This window comes from Anguilla rostrata, chromosome 18 (genome assembly GCF_018555375.3).
Source record: "Anguilla rostrata isolate EN2019 chromosome 18, ASM1855537v3, whole genome shotgun sequence".
Classification (NCBI taxonomy): domain Eukaryota; kingdom Metazoa; phylum Chordata; class Actinopteri; order Anguilliformes; family Anguillidae; genus Anguilla; species Anguilla rostrata.
This window is the reverse complement of record NC_057950.1, coordinates 6,643,863-6,664,695: the sequence shown is the minus strand read 5'-3', so window position 1 is coordinate 6,664,695 and position 20,833 is coordinate 6,643,863. Positions and strand designations below refer to the sequence as shown.

The window sequence follows — 20,833 nt, the reverse complement described above, 5'->3', positions numbered from 1 at the left end:
TCCAACAGTCAACGTGGGCAATTAAACCCAGGCTTCCAAAAGCTGTGTGTGTGTGTGTGTGCAATTCAACCCAGGCTTCTAAAAGCTGTGTGTGTGTGTGCAAGTGTGCAATTCAACCCAGGCTTCCAAAAGCTGTGTGTGTGCGCAACTCAACCCAGGCTTCCAAAAGCTGTGTGTGTGTGTGTGTGTGCAATTCAACCCAGGCTTCCAAAAGCTGTGTGTGTGTGCAATTAAACCCAGGCTTCCAAAAGCTGTGTGTGCGCGCACGCCATTCAACCCAGGCTTCCAAAAGCTGTGCGCGTGCAATTCAACCCAGGCTTCCAAAAGCTGTGCGCGTGCAATTCAACCCAGGCTTCCAAAAGCTGTGCGCGTGCAATTCAACCCAGGCTTCCAAAAGCTGTGTGTGTGTGCAATTCAACCCAGGCTTCCAAAAGCTGTGTGTGTGTGCAATTAAACCCAGGCTTCCAAAAGCTGTGTGTGCGCGCACGCCATTCAACCCAGGCTTCCAAAAGCTGTGCGCGTGCAATTCAACCCAGGCTTCCAAAAGCTGTGCGCGTGCAATTCAACCCAGGCTTCCAAAAGCCGTGTGTGTGAGAGTGTGTGTGTGCACGCCATTGAACCCAGGATCCACCATACAAACACTATTCAACAACGTACAGAGAGATTCAGCAGCCCCCCGAAACGTGCAAAAATAAAGCAGAAGACGACAATTCTGGATTTTTTTCCCCTTTGTTTTATTAGGAGTTAAATATGTTACACACACATCACATGAGTGGTAAGGAGGACGTATAACAATGAGGTGAAGACCTCTACCTAACGTTAAGGATGCTCAAAGCACTCAGTATATGTCGCCTCGAGGTAGCGCGGAGGCGTGGCTCGCTAAGAAGTACACAGAAGTGCGGGGAGGAAGAGGGGAGGAATGCCCAGGCTGAACAAGACACATCGCCATGGCGACATGACTTCCCACGACCAACTCAGCACCCTTGGGTCAATGCGGCCTTAAACAGGCCAAGGGACCCGCTCCCAAACGGTACAGAGACTCAGTGGTTCAGGATGGCACTGGCTTTAGGACCAAACAGAGGGGAATGAAAGGGCTTTAACATTCCACCATAGCACCATTTAGCTGGATCAGGAAGCTACTGCTACTACACTGATCATGGCAGTCTCAAAATAAATGATGAACTTGTTACAGACAAGTCCTGCATCCCCTCTCCCCCCGGTCGTACGCAGACATGTATTCGAACACTCAGACAAGTTTACCGGCTACATGGAGACATACACACAGAAGCATTTAGCAAAAAAAAAAAAAAAAAGTTATATTCTGGTGGTTAATTGTTGGCGTTAGAAATTCATTTAATGATGAGGCGCTGAAGGCGTTGTGCTTTTGCGCACCACAATTTAGCCTTTGTTCTATATATATGTATGATATGATCATTTAAGGGGAACAGACTCCTGCACAGCAATCTCTCACAGTAAGAGCAACAATTGTCCTCTTCGTTCTTAAATCCATTTAATGCTTTGAGCTGATTTAGGGAAAAACATTAAAAGGACACTGGTATTCTTAAACCAATTAAACTAAAACCAATCAGCGTCTCAGCCTGCGTTTCCATCTGCACCAAATTCAGGACAGAAAAGAAAAAAACTAATTTAAAATAAGAATCGAGTTTCCTTACATTTCGAATAATAAAAACGATTTAAAAGATTGTTCATTAAAAGAAACGCACACAATTGTACTGTATTCCATTCCCAACAAGCCTTTTTAAGATGATCGAATAAAATATTATTCAAATTTATTTCCCCCTTATGCAAATCTTTATTTCCCCCAAGCAGATTCTCGAGAGCTTGGCCGCACGTGTGCAGTAATCCGATCCAGCGAAGAGGAGATCCTTTGCAGATCTTTCGAGCTTCGTGAGAACGTCGCATCGTTATTTAAGATCGCTGAGAAATGGGGCCAAAGGATTCCACCTCCGTGTGTGGCTGCGGGGGCGGGCTTTTGGGACCCTAACCCCCCACCCCCCCCGTCATTTTTAAAGAGGGTTGTTTTGCTGCGTTCCCCCACAATGCCAGAGCGCTCGCTGGATCGGATTAATGAGTCACGGGGACCCCGCTCTGCGCGCGCCCCCACACCTAAGACCCCAGCCCAGAGAGAAAGGTCCTGCTACCCAGACACAGAGAGAGAGAGAGAGAGAGAGAGAGAGAGAGAGAGACAAGGCTGCAGAGCTCCGGTCCCCAAAGCGCAGCGACGAAAGGCAATCGGAGGAGTGTGCGGCGATCAGCGATTCAGTGGCTCCTCCTCAAATCTTCAATAGCTAATTACTGCAGTATTCACATCTGGAAGGGGGGGGAACAAAAAAGGAAAGAAAACATTGAGTTGGTGCTCAGGAGATGAACGGCAGTGTTTGTGTCGTTCCATTTTTTTCTTCGAGCGCAGGTTGAGCTGCGAGCGGCGGCTCCGCCTCACCTGTAGAGGAGCTCTGTGTAGCCACTTCTCTGTGTCTCCGCCCAGCTTCATGCAGGTGAACAGGTCGCACACTGTGGGAAGGCCGTACCGCTCCTGTCGGCATAACAACAAGAAACAAACAAAAAAAAAAAAACGAGTATGAGAACGCCGTTGCCACATCTCTGGACCGTTAAAAAGGGGCGTGGCCCCCGGCTCCACGGCCTTACCTGAGCCTGGGCTCTCTTCCGCAGCAGCCACTTGTCCTCCTCCGCGTCCGTGGGGGCCGGCGTGACGGCGGGGGGGGCGTGCGTTTTGGCGGGAAGCAGCCAGCTCTCAGGCCGCAGCGGCCCGTGGAAGGGGTTCTCCGGCCGGGAGCTGGACTCCTCGCGGCTGGCCTTCTCCTCGCCGCGGGCGGAGGGCGCGGGCGAGCCGCCGCGGCTGGGGTGCAGCCAGGCCTCCACCTCCACCTGCTGCTGCTGCTGCTGGGCCTTCCCGACGGCCTTCCCCACGGCCTTCCCCACGGACACGCCGTTCTTGTCGCGGCCCTCCTGCCTGAAGAGCCAGGCGGCCAGCGCCTCGCGCCCGCAGTTCTCGTCGCACACGCACTGCGCGAAGCTCCCGCACGGCTCGTTGGCCTTGCACACCTGCTCCACGGTGACGGGCAGGGCCGAGGGCGGGGCCCGGGCCAGCCACGCCTCCAGGGTGGGGGCGGGGGCGGCGGCGGGCGAGGCGGCGGGGCTCTGCTTCAGGCACATGAGCAGGCCCAGGTTCTCGATCTCCACGGCCTTGACGCGGGTGGCGCAGCAGGACCCGCAGTCGGACTTGCTCAGCCAGTCGCTGGAGCGGAAGCCCTGCTGGAAGGGGGGGAACGCCCGCGTCCGCCGCTCGGCGTCGCCGCGCTCGCGCTCGCACTTGCCGCCGGGGGGCGGGGTCACGAGCCAGCCGATCAGCTCCTCCGGCTCGGGCGCCGCCTCCTCCTCCTCCATCCCTTTTTCCTCCTCCAGCTTGTCCTCCTCCTCCTCATCTTCGGCGCTGAGGAGGAACTCGGACTCGTCGATCTTCTCGATGGAGAAGGTGGAGGTGGTGCTGGCGTTGCTCATGGTCCTCTCCCTGGCGGGGGTCTTCTCGCCCACCAGCCACGCGTCCAGGTCCCTCAGCTGGCCCCAGGCCTTGTGGAAATCGAAGGGTGCCAGAGGACGACTCTCCTTCAGCCAGAAAAAAACACAATTACAACCCGCCATTAGGGGGCGGCAGACTGAACAGTTGAGTCAATGCGCCGCACTCACTAACCGTTTTTGAACACCTGAATGTAACTGAATGACGTTTGGATGGCGTTATGCTACCGTAAGACAGCCAGTTCCTCCAACAGCCATCACTTCTGTGGCTTACCACACCTCAATTCAGTCTCACCTGGATCCTCTCCCCAGAACTGACCAGCCAATCCTGAGGGTTCTTGCTGGACTGGTATCCAACCGGGCCGCTGGAAGCTGGCTGGCTCCCGAGGAGCCAATCGGCCAGTGCCGTCATCCTCTCTGGCTCCACCCTCTGTGATGACAGACATGCTCAGACTTAGCTACGGGCAGACTCCTCAGGAGCGCCCGGTCGCACACCTGGAGCTTGGCCTCACACACCCACCTGTTTCTTAGCCGCGATTGGACAGCTCTGCTGCAGCCAGGACCTCTCCGAGGCGGCGCTCTTCAAAGGGCTGCTCGGGGCCACCTCCATCTGCCGGAGGGGGAAGCGGTTAGGGGCCGTCAACAAATGCATGAACTCACTACACGAAAGTGAAAGCTCTGAGGAAATCCACGAGACACGTCACATACGCAACAGGAAAGCGCTGTGCTTATGTATAACGGTCCCTTCACTCGGCACTGTAAACGTGTGTGTGTGTGTGCGAGAGCTTCTGTGTCAGCGCGTGTGTGTCTGCGTGTCCGCTTGTGTGTCTGCGCGTGTGTCTGCGTCTGTGTCCGTGCGCGTGTCTGCGTGTGTGTCCGCGCGTGTGTCTCCGTGTGTGTCTGCGCGTGTGTCAGCGTGTGTGTCTGCGCGTGTGTCAGCATGTGTGTCAGCACGTGTGTCAGCGTGTGTCTGCGCGTCTGGGCGTGTCGGGGCGTGGCTCCCGCGCACCTGCGTGGCGATGGTCCCAAACGAGGTGATGGCCTGCCGGAGGGAGCGCAGGTCGGCCTGGAAGCTCATCTCGGGGGTCTCCTCGGGTTTGAGGTTCAGACAGGACAGCCTGGACGGGAGAGAGAGACGCAGAGGCTCAGGGCCGCGTGTGGCAGCACGTGTGTGGCAGCACGTGTGAGGCTTCTGCTCGCAGCCTCCTCTCCAACGCTGAAAATCCCTCGCTCGCCAACGCAGCGCCACGTCAGGCGAGCTCGCGCGCAGCGGCGTCACCGACCGGGCGTCGCCGCGCAGACCGAAGCAGGCCGAAGCGAGAAAAAGGGCGGGAAAAGGGGGGAGGGCACTCACTTCTCCAGGCAGCCGGTGAGCTGATTGGCCAGGTCGTGGCTGTTGGAGTTCTCCAGCTGGTGAACGAGGATGTCGAACTGACCGCGCAGCTGAAATGGAGGACGGGAGATCAGTCGTTGCCGAGGTTAAAAACCACGTCGCCGCTCTGAAGGTCAAGGGCGCGCGTTACACAAACGGCGCCGTGCAGATAACACGGCTTCGCTCGCAACAGAAACCGTTTCGCCACTTCTGTTCAGCAAGTCTTGCGCAAGCGTTGTTCCTTTTAAAGAAACCTTGTGCAAAATTCTTAAATGCCGATCGACGTTAGCTAGGATGTTGTTTTTATAAAGAGCAACTAAACAAATAAATAGAACTGGGTTCAACTCGCAATTATAATCCAGCAAGTACATCAAATGTTCCTGGGGAAAATACAATAAAGAACCCCATGGAAAGCAGTACTGTTGGCAAAACAAGTAAATCGTTCCACAAATCATTTTTCTAAACACTTAGTTTGGCCAACAGAGTGCTTTTCCTGAGTTAGATGTGCTCAAAGAATTTTGCTCTAGGTCAGAATATATTTGGCCTTTGGACTCCCCTATGCGCATACAGCCCTATGTGAAACCATATCACGTGGCTAGCAGGCGTGCTGCGTGGAGGCGGACGGAGGGACAGACGGACGGATAAACAGACAGACGGACAAACAGACAGACAGACAGATGGACGGACGGACGGACAGGGGACCCACCAAGTGGAGCTGCTGCAGCTGCTGGTGCAGAGCCTCCTCCTTCAGCTGCTGCACGATGTCGAGCTGCTCCAGCAGCCAGACCTCGCGGGAGCGCAGGAACTCCAGGTGCCTGCTGATGCAGCTGTGGAGCTGGGACTTCACCTGCAGGGAGGAGGAGGGGGGGAGGGAGAGAGAAAGAGAGAGAGAGCGGGAGGGAGGGAGAGAGGGAGGGAAGGAGGAGAGGGAAGAGAGAGAGACGGAGGGAGGGGAGAGAGAGAGAGGGAGGAAGGGAGGGAGAGAGAGAGAGAAAGAGAGAGAGGGAGGGAGGGAGAGAGGGAGAGAGAGAGAATGAGTGCCACGCACCACGAGGGCCCCAGGCCCCTGAACTGCCATTCTCCACCTCCTACTGCGCACCTTCACCTTTAGTCTCCCCCCACAGGGGACTGAGGCAGGGTCACCGGCTCACACTGAGTGGACTGCATCGATCCGCTTCCAGCTTTGCGTGCAAAAGACTGCTGTATTTACAACTCACTCAACCTAAAGCATGTTATCAGCGTTAGTCACTGAAGTCCTCAGGTTCACAGAAAAAACAGCACACTTAAAACGTGATTTTAAAAAAGGTCACGCAGTAACACAGCCCCACATCACCAACTGAGATTAATCATCTCTCCTAACTAAACAAAGCATCCCTGCTCTTCAATGCTCTTTAACTACATCCAACAGCTAAATGGCTGTGGGACCCAAGAGTTTCCTGCTTAAAAGCCTGTGCGATTGAACCAAAACACTGTTTACCTATTTCACGGGTAATAGCCTGAGATTGCAGTAATCCAGCGTTGGGTCTGTGAGGTTTACGAGCTGTGCTGTGGCTCCTGTAGCTGTGTGAACTGCAGTGAACGCCAGCCTCACTGGCTCCTTTAAAAAACCCCCTCTGAATGCAGACACACCCATCTGCCAATGATTCTGTTACCCTCCCCTCCGACTCATCATCCTCCTCCTCCTCCTCCTCCTCGCATGACATCAACCCCACAGTGATTATTAACTTAACTTAGGACAACTGAGGACAAAGAGCTCCCATCCCCCCGCGGCAGCACTGCGCCGAAAACAATCAACAGGCACTCAGGCTACTCTGGGCTAAAGTGCTAGGAGGGTAATGCAGCTTTACTGCGTCGGCCCGCTCTGTCTCGGCCTCGCGGTAAAGTGGGTAAGGGAGTACCCCACGGGCCAGTCTCGGGTACCCCAGTTTGCGGTGAAGTGGGTAAGGGAGTACCCCACGGGCCAGTCTCGGGTACCCCGGTTTGCGGTAAAGTGGGTAAGGGAAGTACCCCACGGGCCAGTCTCGGGTACCCCGGTTTGCGGTGAAGTGGGTAAGAGAGTACCCCCCACGGGCCAGTCTCGGGTACCCCGGTTTGCGGTGAAGTGGGTAAGGGAGTACCCCCCACGGGCCAGTCCTGGGTCCCTGGTTCGCTCACCTCTCTGGAGTTGTCCCTCAGGGCGGCCTCTGCGCGGGTCACCCCGGCGATGGCGGTCTCCAGCTGGGATCGAGCCTGCAGGCACTGCCGGAGCACGGTCTTCTCGCGGTCCTCCACGGGCGACATCCTGCAGGGAGAGACACACACAAGGCTTTGAAAGACTGCCTGTGGGAAAAAAAAGCCTGTGTCCATATGCTTTTCCCCTTCCTTATGGCATCTGAAAAAAAACATGTGACCTCTCAAATTCCTCATTTTCACTTGGGTAAAATTACTCGGTCATCCCTCTCAGCGAAATGTCTCACAGACCTCACGTTTGACACCAAATTACATAAACCAAAAAACTGGGAAGCAAAAACACAATGAGGAAGAGAGGAACACTATTCTTGGTAGGCATGTCATGCTGCAAAAGGGCGGGTGATTTCCCATACGGGAGTAGCCTATTTAGACGTGTATTTCTGCTTGGTGTCCCCCTCTTGTTTTATTTCCTCATTGGTGAGAAACAGCTCTCACTTTCCATTTCCCCACTCAGACTGCAGGAAAGGGGCCCTGCGGTTAGTAGCGAGGCTCGTGACCCCCCCCCCCCCCAAACTCGTCACACCCACACCTGCAGATTCACCTGTACAGCTGATGAAGTCAGCCTCGTACAGTCAGCGAAGCTGCAAACGGCCGCACGATGGGCTGAGCACCGCGGCCAGGCATACGGGGGGGGGCTTAGACCAGAATACCCACGCGGCGGGCCACTGTTCCTGCTCGAAAAACACCACCGGGCGCTCTGCCGGGGCGAAGCCTGAGGAACAAGAACCGCCTCAAGAACGATTTCCAAAAGGTGCGCCGACCCCGCCCGGCCCGGCCCGGCCCGGCCCGACACGCCCATCCCACCAGGCACTCGGCTGTAACAGGGGGCTACTGTCTGGCACCACGGTCACCGCAAGAAAACAGCCACCGTGCCGGATTAGGGAAAAAAAAACAGCCACCGTGCCTGGGATGACAAAGGTTTACTGTTCCACTGGCACACTTCCATAATCACAGCCCGGAATATCTGACCGTGCCGGACGGGCACCGTCCCTCCGCACAAGCTCCTTCCGTGACTGTGGCCAGGTCATTTCGGCAGGAAAGGAGGGAAGGCTTTCACTTTATTCATTAGAGGGAATTGTTTTTTGTTTTTGTTTTTTTTAAATGAATGTTCTCATGGGAAGACTAACTGCCTTATGCTACCATGGAAAAATTATAATGTCTACATTCTATTCATTCAAAGGAAACAAATATGAATTCCAAAAGCATTTTCAATCAACAGTGAGATTAACAGTCTCCCTGCATAACTGATATTAACTGGGCTACAGATATCAGTCCTGTAACATGTAGCCTAAAAACTGCATTTTAAGACTGGAAAATAGTACCAGTAAAATGGTATCCCTGGAGAAAAAAAATTCCGTGGAGATCAATGAATGCTCCACACTGACTGTAAAACCATATGTCAACTTGCCCTGATAACACCAAATGGTGCTCTGCCACTGATAGTGCCGCAAAAAAAAACAAAAAAAAAACGCCCCAACCCCAATGAGCTTATGCCGCTCTATTTTTCTCGGTACAGCAGTTTTTCGTTACTAGATAGCATGCAGACTCAAATAGTCTAAATATACGTAATTAGACAAAAATAATCGTAAAGGCTAAATGTCCACTGTAGTTATTGCCATGTTGTACCAGAGAGGACAGTAAATATACGGACGGAAACATTGACATCACCACTGCATTTTAATGCCAAAAAATATCTATTTTTTCCCTCGGCTTTGTTTCTGAAGGTCAGTATTTTCTACGGAATAAATCGGCATTAAGTTGTATTAGTAAACTGAATAAAAAATATATTCATTAATATTCTTCAAAATATGATAGCGAAGGCTTGACCGTTCAGTCACATCGTTGCCACTGGTTTCATCTAAATCTAAATCTTATCAACTAAACCAACCAGTTTTCTCGATAAAATGGAGGCCGTGATACTAGAGCTAACACAATAGCCAGTCCTGTCTAAATGTATCTTACTTTGCATAAGCTAACGATATACAGCAACCAGCTAATGTTAGATGACTAATATCTACCATACCTCGTCTTATTATTGTTCCAGCAAGGCACGCTGTTAGTTCCTATGAAGACCTCCCGTGTTTATTCTTCTCTTTCATCAACCAAAAAGCCGGCTTGTTAGCTCGATAGCATAGTTCATGCAGGAGGAGCCTACCCCGCTTATTTAACTAGCTACGTCATCGTCATAGTTCCGACCGCCGGCCACAGTGAATTTCACATTCCGCACGTAAGCACATCCGTGGAGAGGGAACGAAGACCGACAGCACAAAGCAACGACACGAACAGATAAAAAGCTACTGGTTGCGGAAAACCAATAATGGGCCTTTTCCCACTTCTAAGCAGCGCAAAGGAAGAAACATGCTAACGCATGCCAAGATGGCCAAGTCAAGATGTACAATGATGCCATGTTACAGAAAAATTGAATAATTCTGAATTGTGTTAATTACAAACCAGAACAACGTTCTTGTACAAATGAATTCAAACTCACTACTGCCCCTTAATATAATTTTTAAAAACATCCTTATCCTCATCCCCAGATGTCATAAATTAGTACCATACGTATAAGTAAAATAACTTTCCCTTCAATTGGAGAACAATGTGTATACAATGGCAATGCCAAATAGACACAAATTTGATTAATGTGGTATATATGATTTATTCTCCAACCCCCTATTTGCACAAAACACCAGAACAGTACATGCGTACAGAATTTCCATAAAGGAAGGAACAGGGACAGTCAAATCAGTCCAGGAAGGGGGCAATAGCAGGCCCGAGGAAAACAATGTTTGTCCCCTTTCCCAGTATAAACCAATGCGAATCAACCCTCCCACTGCACCTTACCATCAGTGCTGCAGAAGTTTGCGTGAACACCGTTGAAAAAAATACATCATACAACTGATCAAAAGCAACTTACACAATTTACATTCTTTTTACATACAATGTATAGTGCTGGATATAAGCAGTGCAGGTTAAGGGATCAGCTGCTGTGCCTCAGTGGGGAACTGAACTTGCAGCCCACTTCCTTAACCACTGTGCAACTGTTTGTTTACACTTTTGACGCGATGTTGCGGACTCCTCTCACAAAAAAACTAGCGACCCAATTGTTACAACCAGTTACACGGTTACAGTCTGGAATATGGTTATGACAATATTTAATTAAGCACACGGAATAGTTTATATACTGCGAGTTTGACTATAAAAAGTGTCGCAACGTCGTATTTGTGGTTGCCTTACAATCAGCAGCCGATGAAGAGGCCTTGAGAACAAGGTGTTCAGACTCACTAACAAACCAATGACTTAATCGTGAGGAAACACTGAAAACCAGCAGCCACTGTGGCCCTCCCTGACTTAAGCCTGACTCGTCATTTCAAATGACATGGGACCGTTTATTTTTGAGCATTTCTGTTCCCTGTACAGTTCTCGGCGCATTACACAGTCCAATCCCGCACCAGCTAGCAAAATGACATGCATTTCAGTCAAAAACCAGCTTCCTAGCAGGTTTAGCTTTCTAACCAGCTTCAGAAATGGCATGGCACTTAAAACGTTAGCCATCGTTACCCCCAGACTACCTAGATAAAGCTAGCTTAGCTTATTTATCCAGGAAAATCTCTACTAAGGCCAGCTAGCTAACTAACTATCGGACCGTGTTACCCACCTTGGTGTTGTCTTGGTGTTTAGCTGTTTCGATTTGGAAGACATTCAAGAATTCAACTTCCTAAATATAAAATAATTAATCAAAACGATAAAAGCCTGACACCGCCGGCATTCGTCACAGCAAAAAGACGTAATCGACGCCACGAGCCACGAACGCACTCCTGCCGAATATTCTCGCGACACTTCAGTTCTTCTTTTTCTTCTTCTTCTACTTCTTCTTTTTTCCGGCATACTAGGCACTGTTTAGTGCATTGCTGCCTCCCGCTGGTGTAAAAATGTAATTGCTGCTTATGCAATCTGAGGCCTATACCGTGTGATAGAGACCTGTAGTTTTAATTTAATATTGATATCCCATCAGGCAACCTTCTACTCTGACAGAATTGTACATGGGGTACGTATAAGCCTATTCCTAAGGTGATCCTCTACATACACTGCAACATTTCCTATTTCACCTTTCTGTATTAATTCTTTTATTGCTAAGTCCACATCAACCTTTGTCCACATCCATCGAGGGATAAGCGGCCAGCATACAGAGGGCCCTACCTTAATTCCATTAAATCCCAGTTCCTCTGAGTATTTCCTTACGGAATTTATATAGCTGCCCCTATTAATACTACTGCCACCCTTTTCAAACTCCCAGCACTCCGTTAACAGAGAAATTGATGGAAGAGCTGTTCCAAAGCCTTTTTGCTTAATCCAATAATTTAGCGCTAATTTTTCACGTCGCAGCCTCAGTGGAGCCTCCCCCATTTCCACCAGCAGCGCTGGGGTCCGGAATGCCCCAGTGCACCTCAGAGCCCTGGCCTGAACAACATCCAACTTAGCCAGCCTAGACTTGGCCGCTGAACCACATGCCAAGCACCCATAGTCAAAGATTGCTCTCATCATAGTCTTATAAATCATCAGCATTACATTTCTATCTGCCCCCCAGGAACAGCCAGTCAAGCACCTCATAATATTTACAACCTTCTCACACTTACCATTTTTTCCACGTGCTCTATACGCCAATTTTTCATCAAGCCACACCCCTAAAAACTTAAAAACAATGGGTTCTCCATATACCTTAAGCCCCAGACTATCTAGTTCCTTCTTTCTGCCAAAGATCACATATTTTGTCTTTGATACTGACAACCTAAAACCCCACTTATCAGCCCAAGTCTGCACCTTATCTAAGGCTCCCTGCGTCTGCCTCATCAAATATTCAAAATTGCAGCCTCTCTTCCATATTTCTCCGTCATCTGCAAAGAGAGATCTACCAAAGCCGCCTCCCACTTTATCAAACATATCATTCACCATTATATTAAACAGGACAGGACTGATAACACTACCCTGCGGGGTCCCATTATCTACACTTACTTTTACCCGAATAGTACGGGATCTCAAAAAATCTTTAATCCAATTCAACATCCTGCCCCGAATCCCTGCGTTATATGACTTAATTACCAAGGCATTTTAAGGCCAGTTATTTTTAATGAACTTTAAATAAGTAAAACGCAAGTGAGATTAAGCTCCTCCTTCGCTGGTGGAAATCCATATGCTGTGCACTATTTCATGGGCTGGGGGGGGGTTTATGAGTAGGCACGTAGGTACATTAACAGAATGCATCTTTTGTTGTTGTTGTTGTGTGTTGTTGGTTGTTGGTTGTTATTTTTTCTATGAATTAAATATCTAAGTAAAAAAATAATGAAATTCAATCACAAGCTCAGCCAGTAAAAAAACAGGATGTTTTATTGCAATACTGGATAAATAAATAGTAATTAACTGAACACCAAGTTCACATTTAAAGTTACTGTATTGCAAAGTGCACGGTATAGCGCTTTACAATGCAGTATTGTCCAAAAGACAACATGGTGAATACTGTTTATAGAGTTGGGTGTAAAATCAGTCAGTCCTTTTAAGAATATATTAAAAAAATAATAAATCCTAAGTATATAAGCTGGAAGCCATTAAATTCGATAGATGTTCAATCTAAACCCAGAAAGCTTTTTTTTGCACATTGTCTAATTATAAGCTTTGTTTCTTATCACCTGAATTCATAATTCCCAAAATCAACATGTAAAAGTTTATATTTGTAATGTGTAAAATATTTATTTAAATTTTTTATTTCAAAGGATAAACCCCACGTGGTTAGGTGGAACAGATGCCTTGGTCTACACTGTTTTACCAGAAATGATGTGACTGTCAATGTAATTATTAAATTATGCAAAGATTAAACACTATATATAAATTGATCCAGGCTGTAAAATCATCTTGTTCTTCATTAAAATAGTTCTGTATTTCACCAATATGTAAAACAAAATAATGTAATGTTACTGGTTGCTGTAGAAAAGACAGGGGTTTCCAAATTGTTTTTTTTTTTTTTAATCATTTGTCAAGACTAAATAAAATAATGATCTACTTTGGGTAGACACATTGTTCATGATGATGGTCAATAATGATTCAAGGAGATAACTTGCAAAAATGATTGTGAGAACTCTTGCGTGGATTGTTGAAAGTTAAGAAATGTGTTCTACGGAGCACAGAAGACATGCAGTTCACTTTCCAATGCGAAGAGGTGTAACACCGAGATGTAGAGAAGTTGTGAACACTTCGACCAATGAAACGCGCTCATGCATTATGGTAGCTTATCCGTGCTGTAACGCGTGGTGTGACTGGCGGTAATCTGGGCGGTTGTCAGGGACAGCGGCCGCGGAACAGGGAAACCGAGCGCTGCCAAGGGGCAGGAGAAGGGAGCCCGGGCTGGCTGTACCACCGCAGAGACCCAGAGATGAGCGGCTGATCGGGACGCGGCGAAATAATGCGGGGCTTGCCCCCGCATGGGGAGAACGTCGGCTGCGTTGCCTCGTCGGGGCCTGTAGGTGGCGGAAGAGTCCGCCGCTGTTACCAGGAGGTGGCTGGCTGCGTGGTGCTGGTGGTGGTGGGTGGTGGGTGGGGGAGTGGGCCGGTTCTGTCTGAGGGGGGGGGGGGGGCGTCAGTGCAGGAAGAAGTCCCGGATCCGGGTGGCCTCGATCCAGGGGATGTAGGCGGTGGTGCGGGTGAAGACGCTGGGCTTGTTCTCCACGGTGCAGCCGATCGGCCCGAAGCTCACCACGCCGTGCACCTCCCACCGGTCACGCCCCAGCTGGCACAGGAGGGGCCCCCCCGAGTCCCCCTGCGGACGGGGAGGAAATGTCAGCACCTGGTATCCATGGAAACGCGCGCGCGGCAGCCCACCCCCCGCCCCCGCCCCCGCCCCCTCCCCTCCCCTCGCCTCCTCGCTGTTTCCTCCCGTGACCGTGTTCCGTTAGTCAGTACCACTTTCATACCAGTGCTTCACCTCCCCTTAACCCCATTTCCTGTTTATATGTGTCGTGGTTTGTCCATTCTCGGAAACGCTACAAAGAAAAGTGCGCACCCTAGTCCATTAGGAGTGGAAAAACAGCTACGTCGGTCAAAAACGTGTAATGGAAAAAAAAAACGAGAAAGAGCTGCACATTGTCAAAAAAAAAGGATAAACTCCCAAAACAGAGCCTGAAAAAATGAGGTCCCTTCTCAGGCCAGGTTTAAATCTAAGAAATACTGACACATATAGGTGTCTATATCAAATAAGACTCAGCTCATGAGCTCAATTTCAATGATCAATGGTAAATTATTGCTGCGTCCTCCCCTCTGTCCATGTATGGATATCCAGTGTAATATTTCCCTTCTCAATCCCCTAATTACATTACAGGCATTCAGCAGAAGATCTTATCCAGAGTGACTTACACTACATCTTTAAAAAAAAAAAAATTTATATAGCATTTACATTAAATCCATTTATACAGCTGGATATACACTGAAGCAACGCAGGTTAAGTACATTGCTCAAGGGGTGTGTCCTACCTGGGAACTGAACCTGTGACCTGTAGGTAACAGGTCTTTACCCATTATACCACACTGCTTGCCCTCCGTGCAGACCCCCCAGTCTTCTGCTCCCACCCTTCCCTTTTCCCCCGGGGTCCACATTTGTCTCTGACATCACGGGTTACCTGACAGGCGGCCGGCGGCCCCTCCGTGTCGCGGAAGCCAGCGCAGATCATGGAGTCCCGCACGCGGTCCCCCCAGAACTTCTTCTGCCGGCAGGTCTTGAAGTCGATGATGGGCAGGCGGGCCTGGTTCAGAGCCTCGGCCAGAGACACGTTCTCCTTCCCACCTGAAGCACACACGCGTCAACACACAAGGCTCCTGTAATTCCCCTCTCTCTTTTTTAATTTCTTGTCTCCTTGACATGCATATTTTCCGCCAGCAGGGGGCGAGCTTCTCCGCAGTTACAGGGAAACTACTGTAGTACGTTTTTTAAAAATTGAGTTCCCGACACACTGCGGCCATTTAAGATCCTGTGGCGCTTACTGCAAAAAGGGAGAAGCTTCTGAAGTGTCCTGGCCAAATTCCCAACTTCCTCTGTCAACTTGCCTCTGAATCATCTCCCAGTTCAACTGGCAAAATAATTCCCTTTCTCTCTGCAGATGTGTGGTGAGCATATTGGTGAGCACAACTAATTTGAGTATCTAGTACAAACTCCTCATGCACATTCATAAAGCAAGTTTAACATTGTTCAAAGTTCTCTGATGAATGGAATAACTTAAATTATTATATACCTAACCCACAGTTACATATCTGTTATATATCCCTCTCTCGCCAAATCATGCGTTCATTGTTTGTCTCTCTGCTCTCCGTTTATCTCCATCATCTCTCCCTCGCATGACTGGAGTTGACGCAGCTGTAGCGCGTTTCTATTTTGAGAGGGCAGAGTTTGTGTATCACCGATTGTGTCAGAGCGCGAGCTCAACGTCACAATGGCCTGGTTTCAGCCGACATTTGCCCTTTACTTTGGCACACACATAAAACGCAGTTGTTTGTCATTTTCTTTCCCGGACACAGTTTGGCCAAATTGTGCTTGTGGAGCAACGCTTGTTTTTCTTATTTGTAAGTCAAAGTTAGCCACAAATGTTGGCTGAATCCAGGAAGACATTAGTTCGATAATTGTTTCCCCCAGTGCGGTGGTTCTCAAACTCGGTCACGGGGGACCATTGTGTATGCTGGTTTTCATTCCAGCTTCAACTGCAATCCCCGAATTTTAACTGCTGTTTTTAAAAGCTGTTAATTTTTTCTTAATTAGGTGCTTTTCATGTTATAGAGCAGGGCTCCCCAGGCTCATCCAGAAAGGGCCAGTGTGGGTACACACACCTGATTCTACTAATCAACCACTAAAGTCGTTGCTAAGCACCTTGATTAGTAGAATCAGGTGTGTGTAGCCACACTGACCCTCTCTGGATAACAAATTATCCACTTTACGTTACTGTCAAATATTACGCTGCTATTTATTCGTTATATTTTCAGTTCCCTGGTAGGTTCTAGCGCTTACCCCGCGTGTCCCCCCAGCCTGTCACCCAGCAGTAGTGTCCCGGTTTGAGGGCGGTCTGTCTGCGCGGCAGGCAGGCATAGCGGATGAAGTTGCTGGGTATGATGTCGGTGGCGGCCTTGACCAGGGCGATGTCGTAGTCCAGCTCGCTGTGTGCGGGGTAACGGAACCTCTCGTGGCGGTAGATGCGCCGGACGGGGAAAATGCGCTCGGCCGTCTCCGAACGCTTCAGCTGGTGCTTCCCCAGGACGATTCGCCAGCTCCCGGCTTCCTCTGCCTTCCCTCTGCAGCCAGAAAGCACCGTACTACATCAACAACATCTTTATTTTTCTACATTAAAAAAACCAGTGATTGCTCTTTTTATTTTTGATCCCAAATTGGAATGGCCAATTGTTACTCTGGAGTTTCACTCTGTGACGCCCATACCTGCAACGTGCGTGCGCCAGGTAAGTACCCCATGTTGAACAGTAGCCTAAATACTGCATTTAAAAAATCATAATTTATTGTAATTACAGGTTGTAATATGTATGGTACATTATGTCAATTCCATAACGTTTACTTTCATGCTTAAGTAGCATATACATGAAAGTATTGTGTATAATTTTTGTCCGGATGCGAAATTGTAGAAATGTACTCATAAGTGCTGCATTACATTATGTAGGCTAATTATCAAAGTCAAGGGTCAAATACTTGAAACGGTTTAACGTCATTTCATCTCATTATCTGAGCCAGGTGTGCTAATTAGCCAGTTACAGCCTACTAGCCGAGTGACGTATTAGCAGGTAAGACTTACTTCTGAAAGCAGTGTGCCGCGGTGAGCACCCAGTTCTTGTGGATCAGAGTTCCGCCGCACACGTGGATGTAGTGTTTACTTCCCCGGGGACGAACCTGACGGAGGGCCGGAATACGGTTACTATGGCGACGTGCTTTCCGTTAATGCCCTGTCAAGGTTTTCAACTTATACCATGCAGGCGTGAATGTCAAACCAGCAGATTATATAGCACGCGCTATTCGTTTGCATTAAGAAATACACCGTTTTCCTGACTTAATTTGGTGACACTTAATTACAAGAACAACAACAACAACTAATAATAATAATAATAATAGGCTAATCTAATTGCAAAACCTTATTTTACATTTTTGGGTGCATATTATATTTCTATTCCTGTGTGACAGGAAATTTGATCCTGCAACATAACTAATTTTAATGGTGAGTAAAGCATAGGATGACAAAAAATACTAACAGTCCATAGCTATACCTGCAGGGGCACATGAGAGATTTTTGAAGTGGGGGGGGGGACCAAACTGTGAGCAAAAGAAAGGTCTCAACTTTTAAGCTTATACAACTACCCCGATCTGGGGGGACGGATAGGGGTCCCTATGAAACTGGGGGGGGATGTATTCCCCCCCCCCCCACCATCTGCACCCCTGTGTACCTGTCTTTTAATTCTCTGACCCTTCACTTAGTAAGTGCTGAGAGAGGGCCTCACTGCAGTCTAAAAGCCAGGACAGGAAACCGTGTTTTTTTTTTTTTATTCCGGGAGGCGGCGGCAGCACCGATTTGACCGCAAGGTTGGTTACCTGCAGAGAGACCTGCCACGGCCAGGAGTGAGGCCGGGCTTCGTTGCCGGACACTATGCGCTCCGCCATGTTAGGCTTGAAGTGCGCGAGCCCGCAGTCCTTGGGCCAGTCTGGAGGGAAGATACAATCGTTTTATCAAAGGGGGGCGACATAGCTCAGGAGGTAAGGGCGGTTGTCTGGCAGTCGGAGGGTTGCCGGTTCGATCCCCCGCCCGCCCCGGGGCGTGTCGAAGTGTCCCTGAGCAAGACACCTAACCCCTAACTGCTCCCAACGAGCTGATTGGTACCTTGCATGGCAGCTTTTCACTGTTGGTGTGTCAGTGTGTGTGTGTGAATGGGTGAATGAGAGGCATCAATTGTAACGCGCTTTGGATAAAAGCGCTATATAAATGCAGTCCATTTACCATTTACTGTTCTTCAGTGTCAGTGGTCAGACCATACATCGGGCACGTCAAACCCTAAAATTAAGTGGTACCCTAAGTGTTAACCTAAGTCTTAAAATAAACGCCTTGGTAAGTTTCACGGGTGTAGCCGATAGACAGGGTTACCATCAGAGCATTACTACGTACGAATATTTAATACACATAGCAAATATGTGAGAGTTATACAACCGAAGAATGTGATCTGACTGCCTTTGTGGCTGAGGCAGGTCTAATTTGTGTCTGTTAAAAAATTTGGGATTTCCAGTTGTTTTACTTGGCCCGAAATGTGTGGGCTGTAGTTTATCCTCGTTTAATTTGCAAGGCTCTTAAAATAAATGTCCAAGCAAAGGGGCCTTTTAGACAACAATTGTTAAACAGAAATGTGTTGTTATGATTACTAGCGATGTCTTCAGGCCAGCTTAACAGAATTAGCTTGCCTGCTGCAAGACACATAATGTATCTCCATTACTGTATGACAACATTAAATGCATTAGTGATAATCGATGCCCTAGAGCACATTCTTTCATTTGCAGCTCAGATCAGGCCTTCAGCATTGGAATTCTGCCTGTATCCGTTTTGGATATTAAGATGTCTCTTGATAGCGCTTTGGATAATTGAGGTTGAGCATTAATATGGATGTCTCTCTCTCTCTCTCACTGGTGGGTGGGGGGGGGGTGAAAGAGAATGGAGATACTAATAGATGGGTAGATAGAAACATGTATGCACGTCATTATGCTAGCATTTCTATTGGCTGATCAATTGTTAATTAATCATCTACATAACAAATGAGCACATGTGCTGATCTTCAGTTCCTCATCCCTTTGCTCGACCGTAAGAGTTTGCAACAGACCATAAAGCTGAGCTGTGTTTTTCCCTGACTGATAAGGAGCTGTTGACCTGTCAGCTCACTGAGGTTCTTATTGTTTCATGGTTGTTGTTTCTGAATTGTACCGTGATGTATTGCATTTTAGCTGTCTTGTAACTCCTAGGCCAGGGCTGCCTTGATTTCTGTCAGTGGATAAATAAGACACGTTCTAAGGGACGATACTAGTGAGCTCCCCAGTAGTAAGAATTCATTCTGTCATTATCTCACTCTCTCTGAACACAGCTCAGCGTGTAGTCTCTGAACACAGCTCAGCGTGTAGTCTCTGAACACAGTAGGCTCTGAACACAGCTCAGGGTATAGACTCTGAACACATAGGCTCTGAACACAGCTCAGCGTGTAGTCTCTGAACACAGCTCAGAGTGTAGTCTCTGAACACAGTAGACTCTGAACACAGCTCAGAGTTTAGTCTCTGAACACAGCTCAGGGTATAGACTCTAAATGCAGTGGAGACTGGGTGTGTGTTGAGAGAAGATTCCTGGTTCAGCTCCTCCAGGATAGGGCAGGTAGAGAGGGAGAGCGAAAGAAAGACAGTCTCATAGAGAGAGACAGACAGTGAGAGCGAGAGAAAGAGAGGGGGGCAGCGCGGGGCGGGGGGGGTCTCTTCCGGGACTTACCGAGGTGAAGGGCCTTGGGCTGCAGGTGGCGGCCGGGGGAGACGGCCTGGGTGACGGCGAGCACCAGCGTGAGGCACAAGAGGGGCGGGCTCCTGATGCTCATTTTCCAGAGTGACGGCTCTGAGCCGCGCACCGCCCGTATTTATCCCCGCCGGCGGGGGCAGTAGGACCTGGGGGAGGGGCGGGGCCACGGTGGCGTTAGGAGTGGGGAGTGTTTTCACAATGTGTCCCCCCCCCCCCACCACCCCTCGCCCCCCAACCCCCGGGGACACAAAGAGGGCCAGACAAAGCGCCGGTGGGCTGGATTGTTCCGCCGGGGAAACCAGGACCTTCTGCATTAAATGGCTCTGCAGCACCTGTGGGCCCAATCAGCACATTCACAGCGAACGCCACCTCCCTCCTTCACCGGTCACGCCACCTGCTGCTCTCCGGCAAGTCGCTGTGCAGGGCTGAGGCAAATTCAGTTCATCAACTGAAAATGTCCGTAATGGACGATCAGGCTTTTCCAGTTCATTAACTGGATTTTCGCTTCCTTTCCCGCATTGGCTGGGCTGAACTGAACTGGACTGGAACTGACCCTGTGAGCTCTGTGCTGCCCTCCTGCTACTGCAGCAAGTGGAGATGATGTACTGATGGCATCGTAGCTGGCGGGAAGGTTCACCTCTCCAGACTTCTGATGCGAGGGCGGCGAGGTCAACCTGCGGAATCCCCCTACAAATATGGCCGCCTCACAGTCCGTGACAGTTCACGGAGCTCACGGGCGATTTTCCTCTATAGGTACTCATTTCCGTAGGGTGTCTGGTGGAGCGTATTGATGGGTCGTAGGAAACAAGGACGCCATACACTGCTAAACGGAACCGGCTTTGGTTCGTCTCATGCCCTACCTCCTTCCACTGCTAGGTGGCGATAAACACGACCTCGCGGAAGTTATAAACTGAAATCCTTTCATGGATGACAGTGCTGAAGCATCGCAGGGAACTAATTAAATACAGCAATTTGGTCTTATTTGGGCACGGTTGGATAGATTGTGGATGGATAATCTGAATGGTGCAAAAACTGAATAACAACGAGCATAATTACATTAATCATTTAAAAAACATTTTCATTTAAACTATTATTGGTAACGCAAAGTCCATATTTTA

General features: G+C 49.1%; 2 protein-coding genes across 3 annotated transcripts; both read right to left on the bottom strand.

The window, feature by feature from the left end:
* Positions 1-710: 710 nt before the first annotated feature.
* On the bottom strand, positions 711-10,973 carry ncoa4 (nuclear receptor coactivator 4). Of its 2 annotated transcripts, none has more exons than XM_064316803.1 (10): positions 10,812-10,973; positions 7,082-7,208; positions 5,634-5,774; positions 4,910-4,998; positions 4,565-4,673; positions 4,076-4,165; positions 3,851-3,985; positions 2,668-3,645; positions 2,462-2,554; positions 711-2,331 (listed from the first exon to the last, which is right to left on the bottom strand). In XM_064316803.1, exons 1-10 carry the CDS (start codon positions 10,853-10,855, stop codon positions 2,326-2,328), a joined length of 1,812 nt encoding a protein of 603 aa, XP_064172873.1. In that variant the 5' UTR covers positions 10,856-10,973; the 3' UTR covers positions 711-2,325. The 2 variants fall into 2 exon arrangements, with proteins under 2 accessions (XP_064172873.1, XP_064172874.1); XM_064316804.1 differs by lacking the exon at positions 10,812-10,973 and adding an exon at positions 9,180-9,338.
* Positions 10,974-12,515: 1,542 nt separating this feature from the next.
* Positions 12,516-19,833, bottom strand: zgc:112285 (uncharacterized protein LOC561476 homolog). The gene is made up of 6 exons (XM_064317120.1): positions 19,692-19,833; positions 17,771-17,880; positions 16,983-17,077; positions 16,193-16,473; positions 14,817-14,980; positions 12,516-13,961 (listed from the first exon to the last, which is right to left on the bottom strand). Exons 1-6 carry the CDS (start codon positions 19,792-19,794, stop codon positions 13,782-13,784), a joined length of 933 nt encoding a protein of 310 aa, XP_064173190.1. The 5' UTR covers positions 19,795-19,833; the 3' UTR covers positions 12,516-13,781.
* Positions 19,834-20,833: the final 1,000 nt, after the last annotated feature.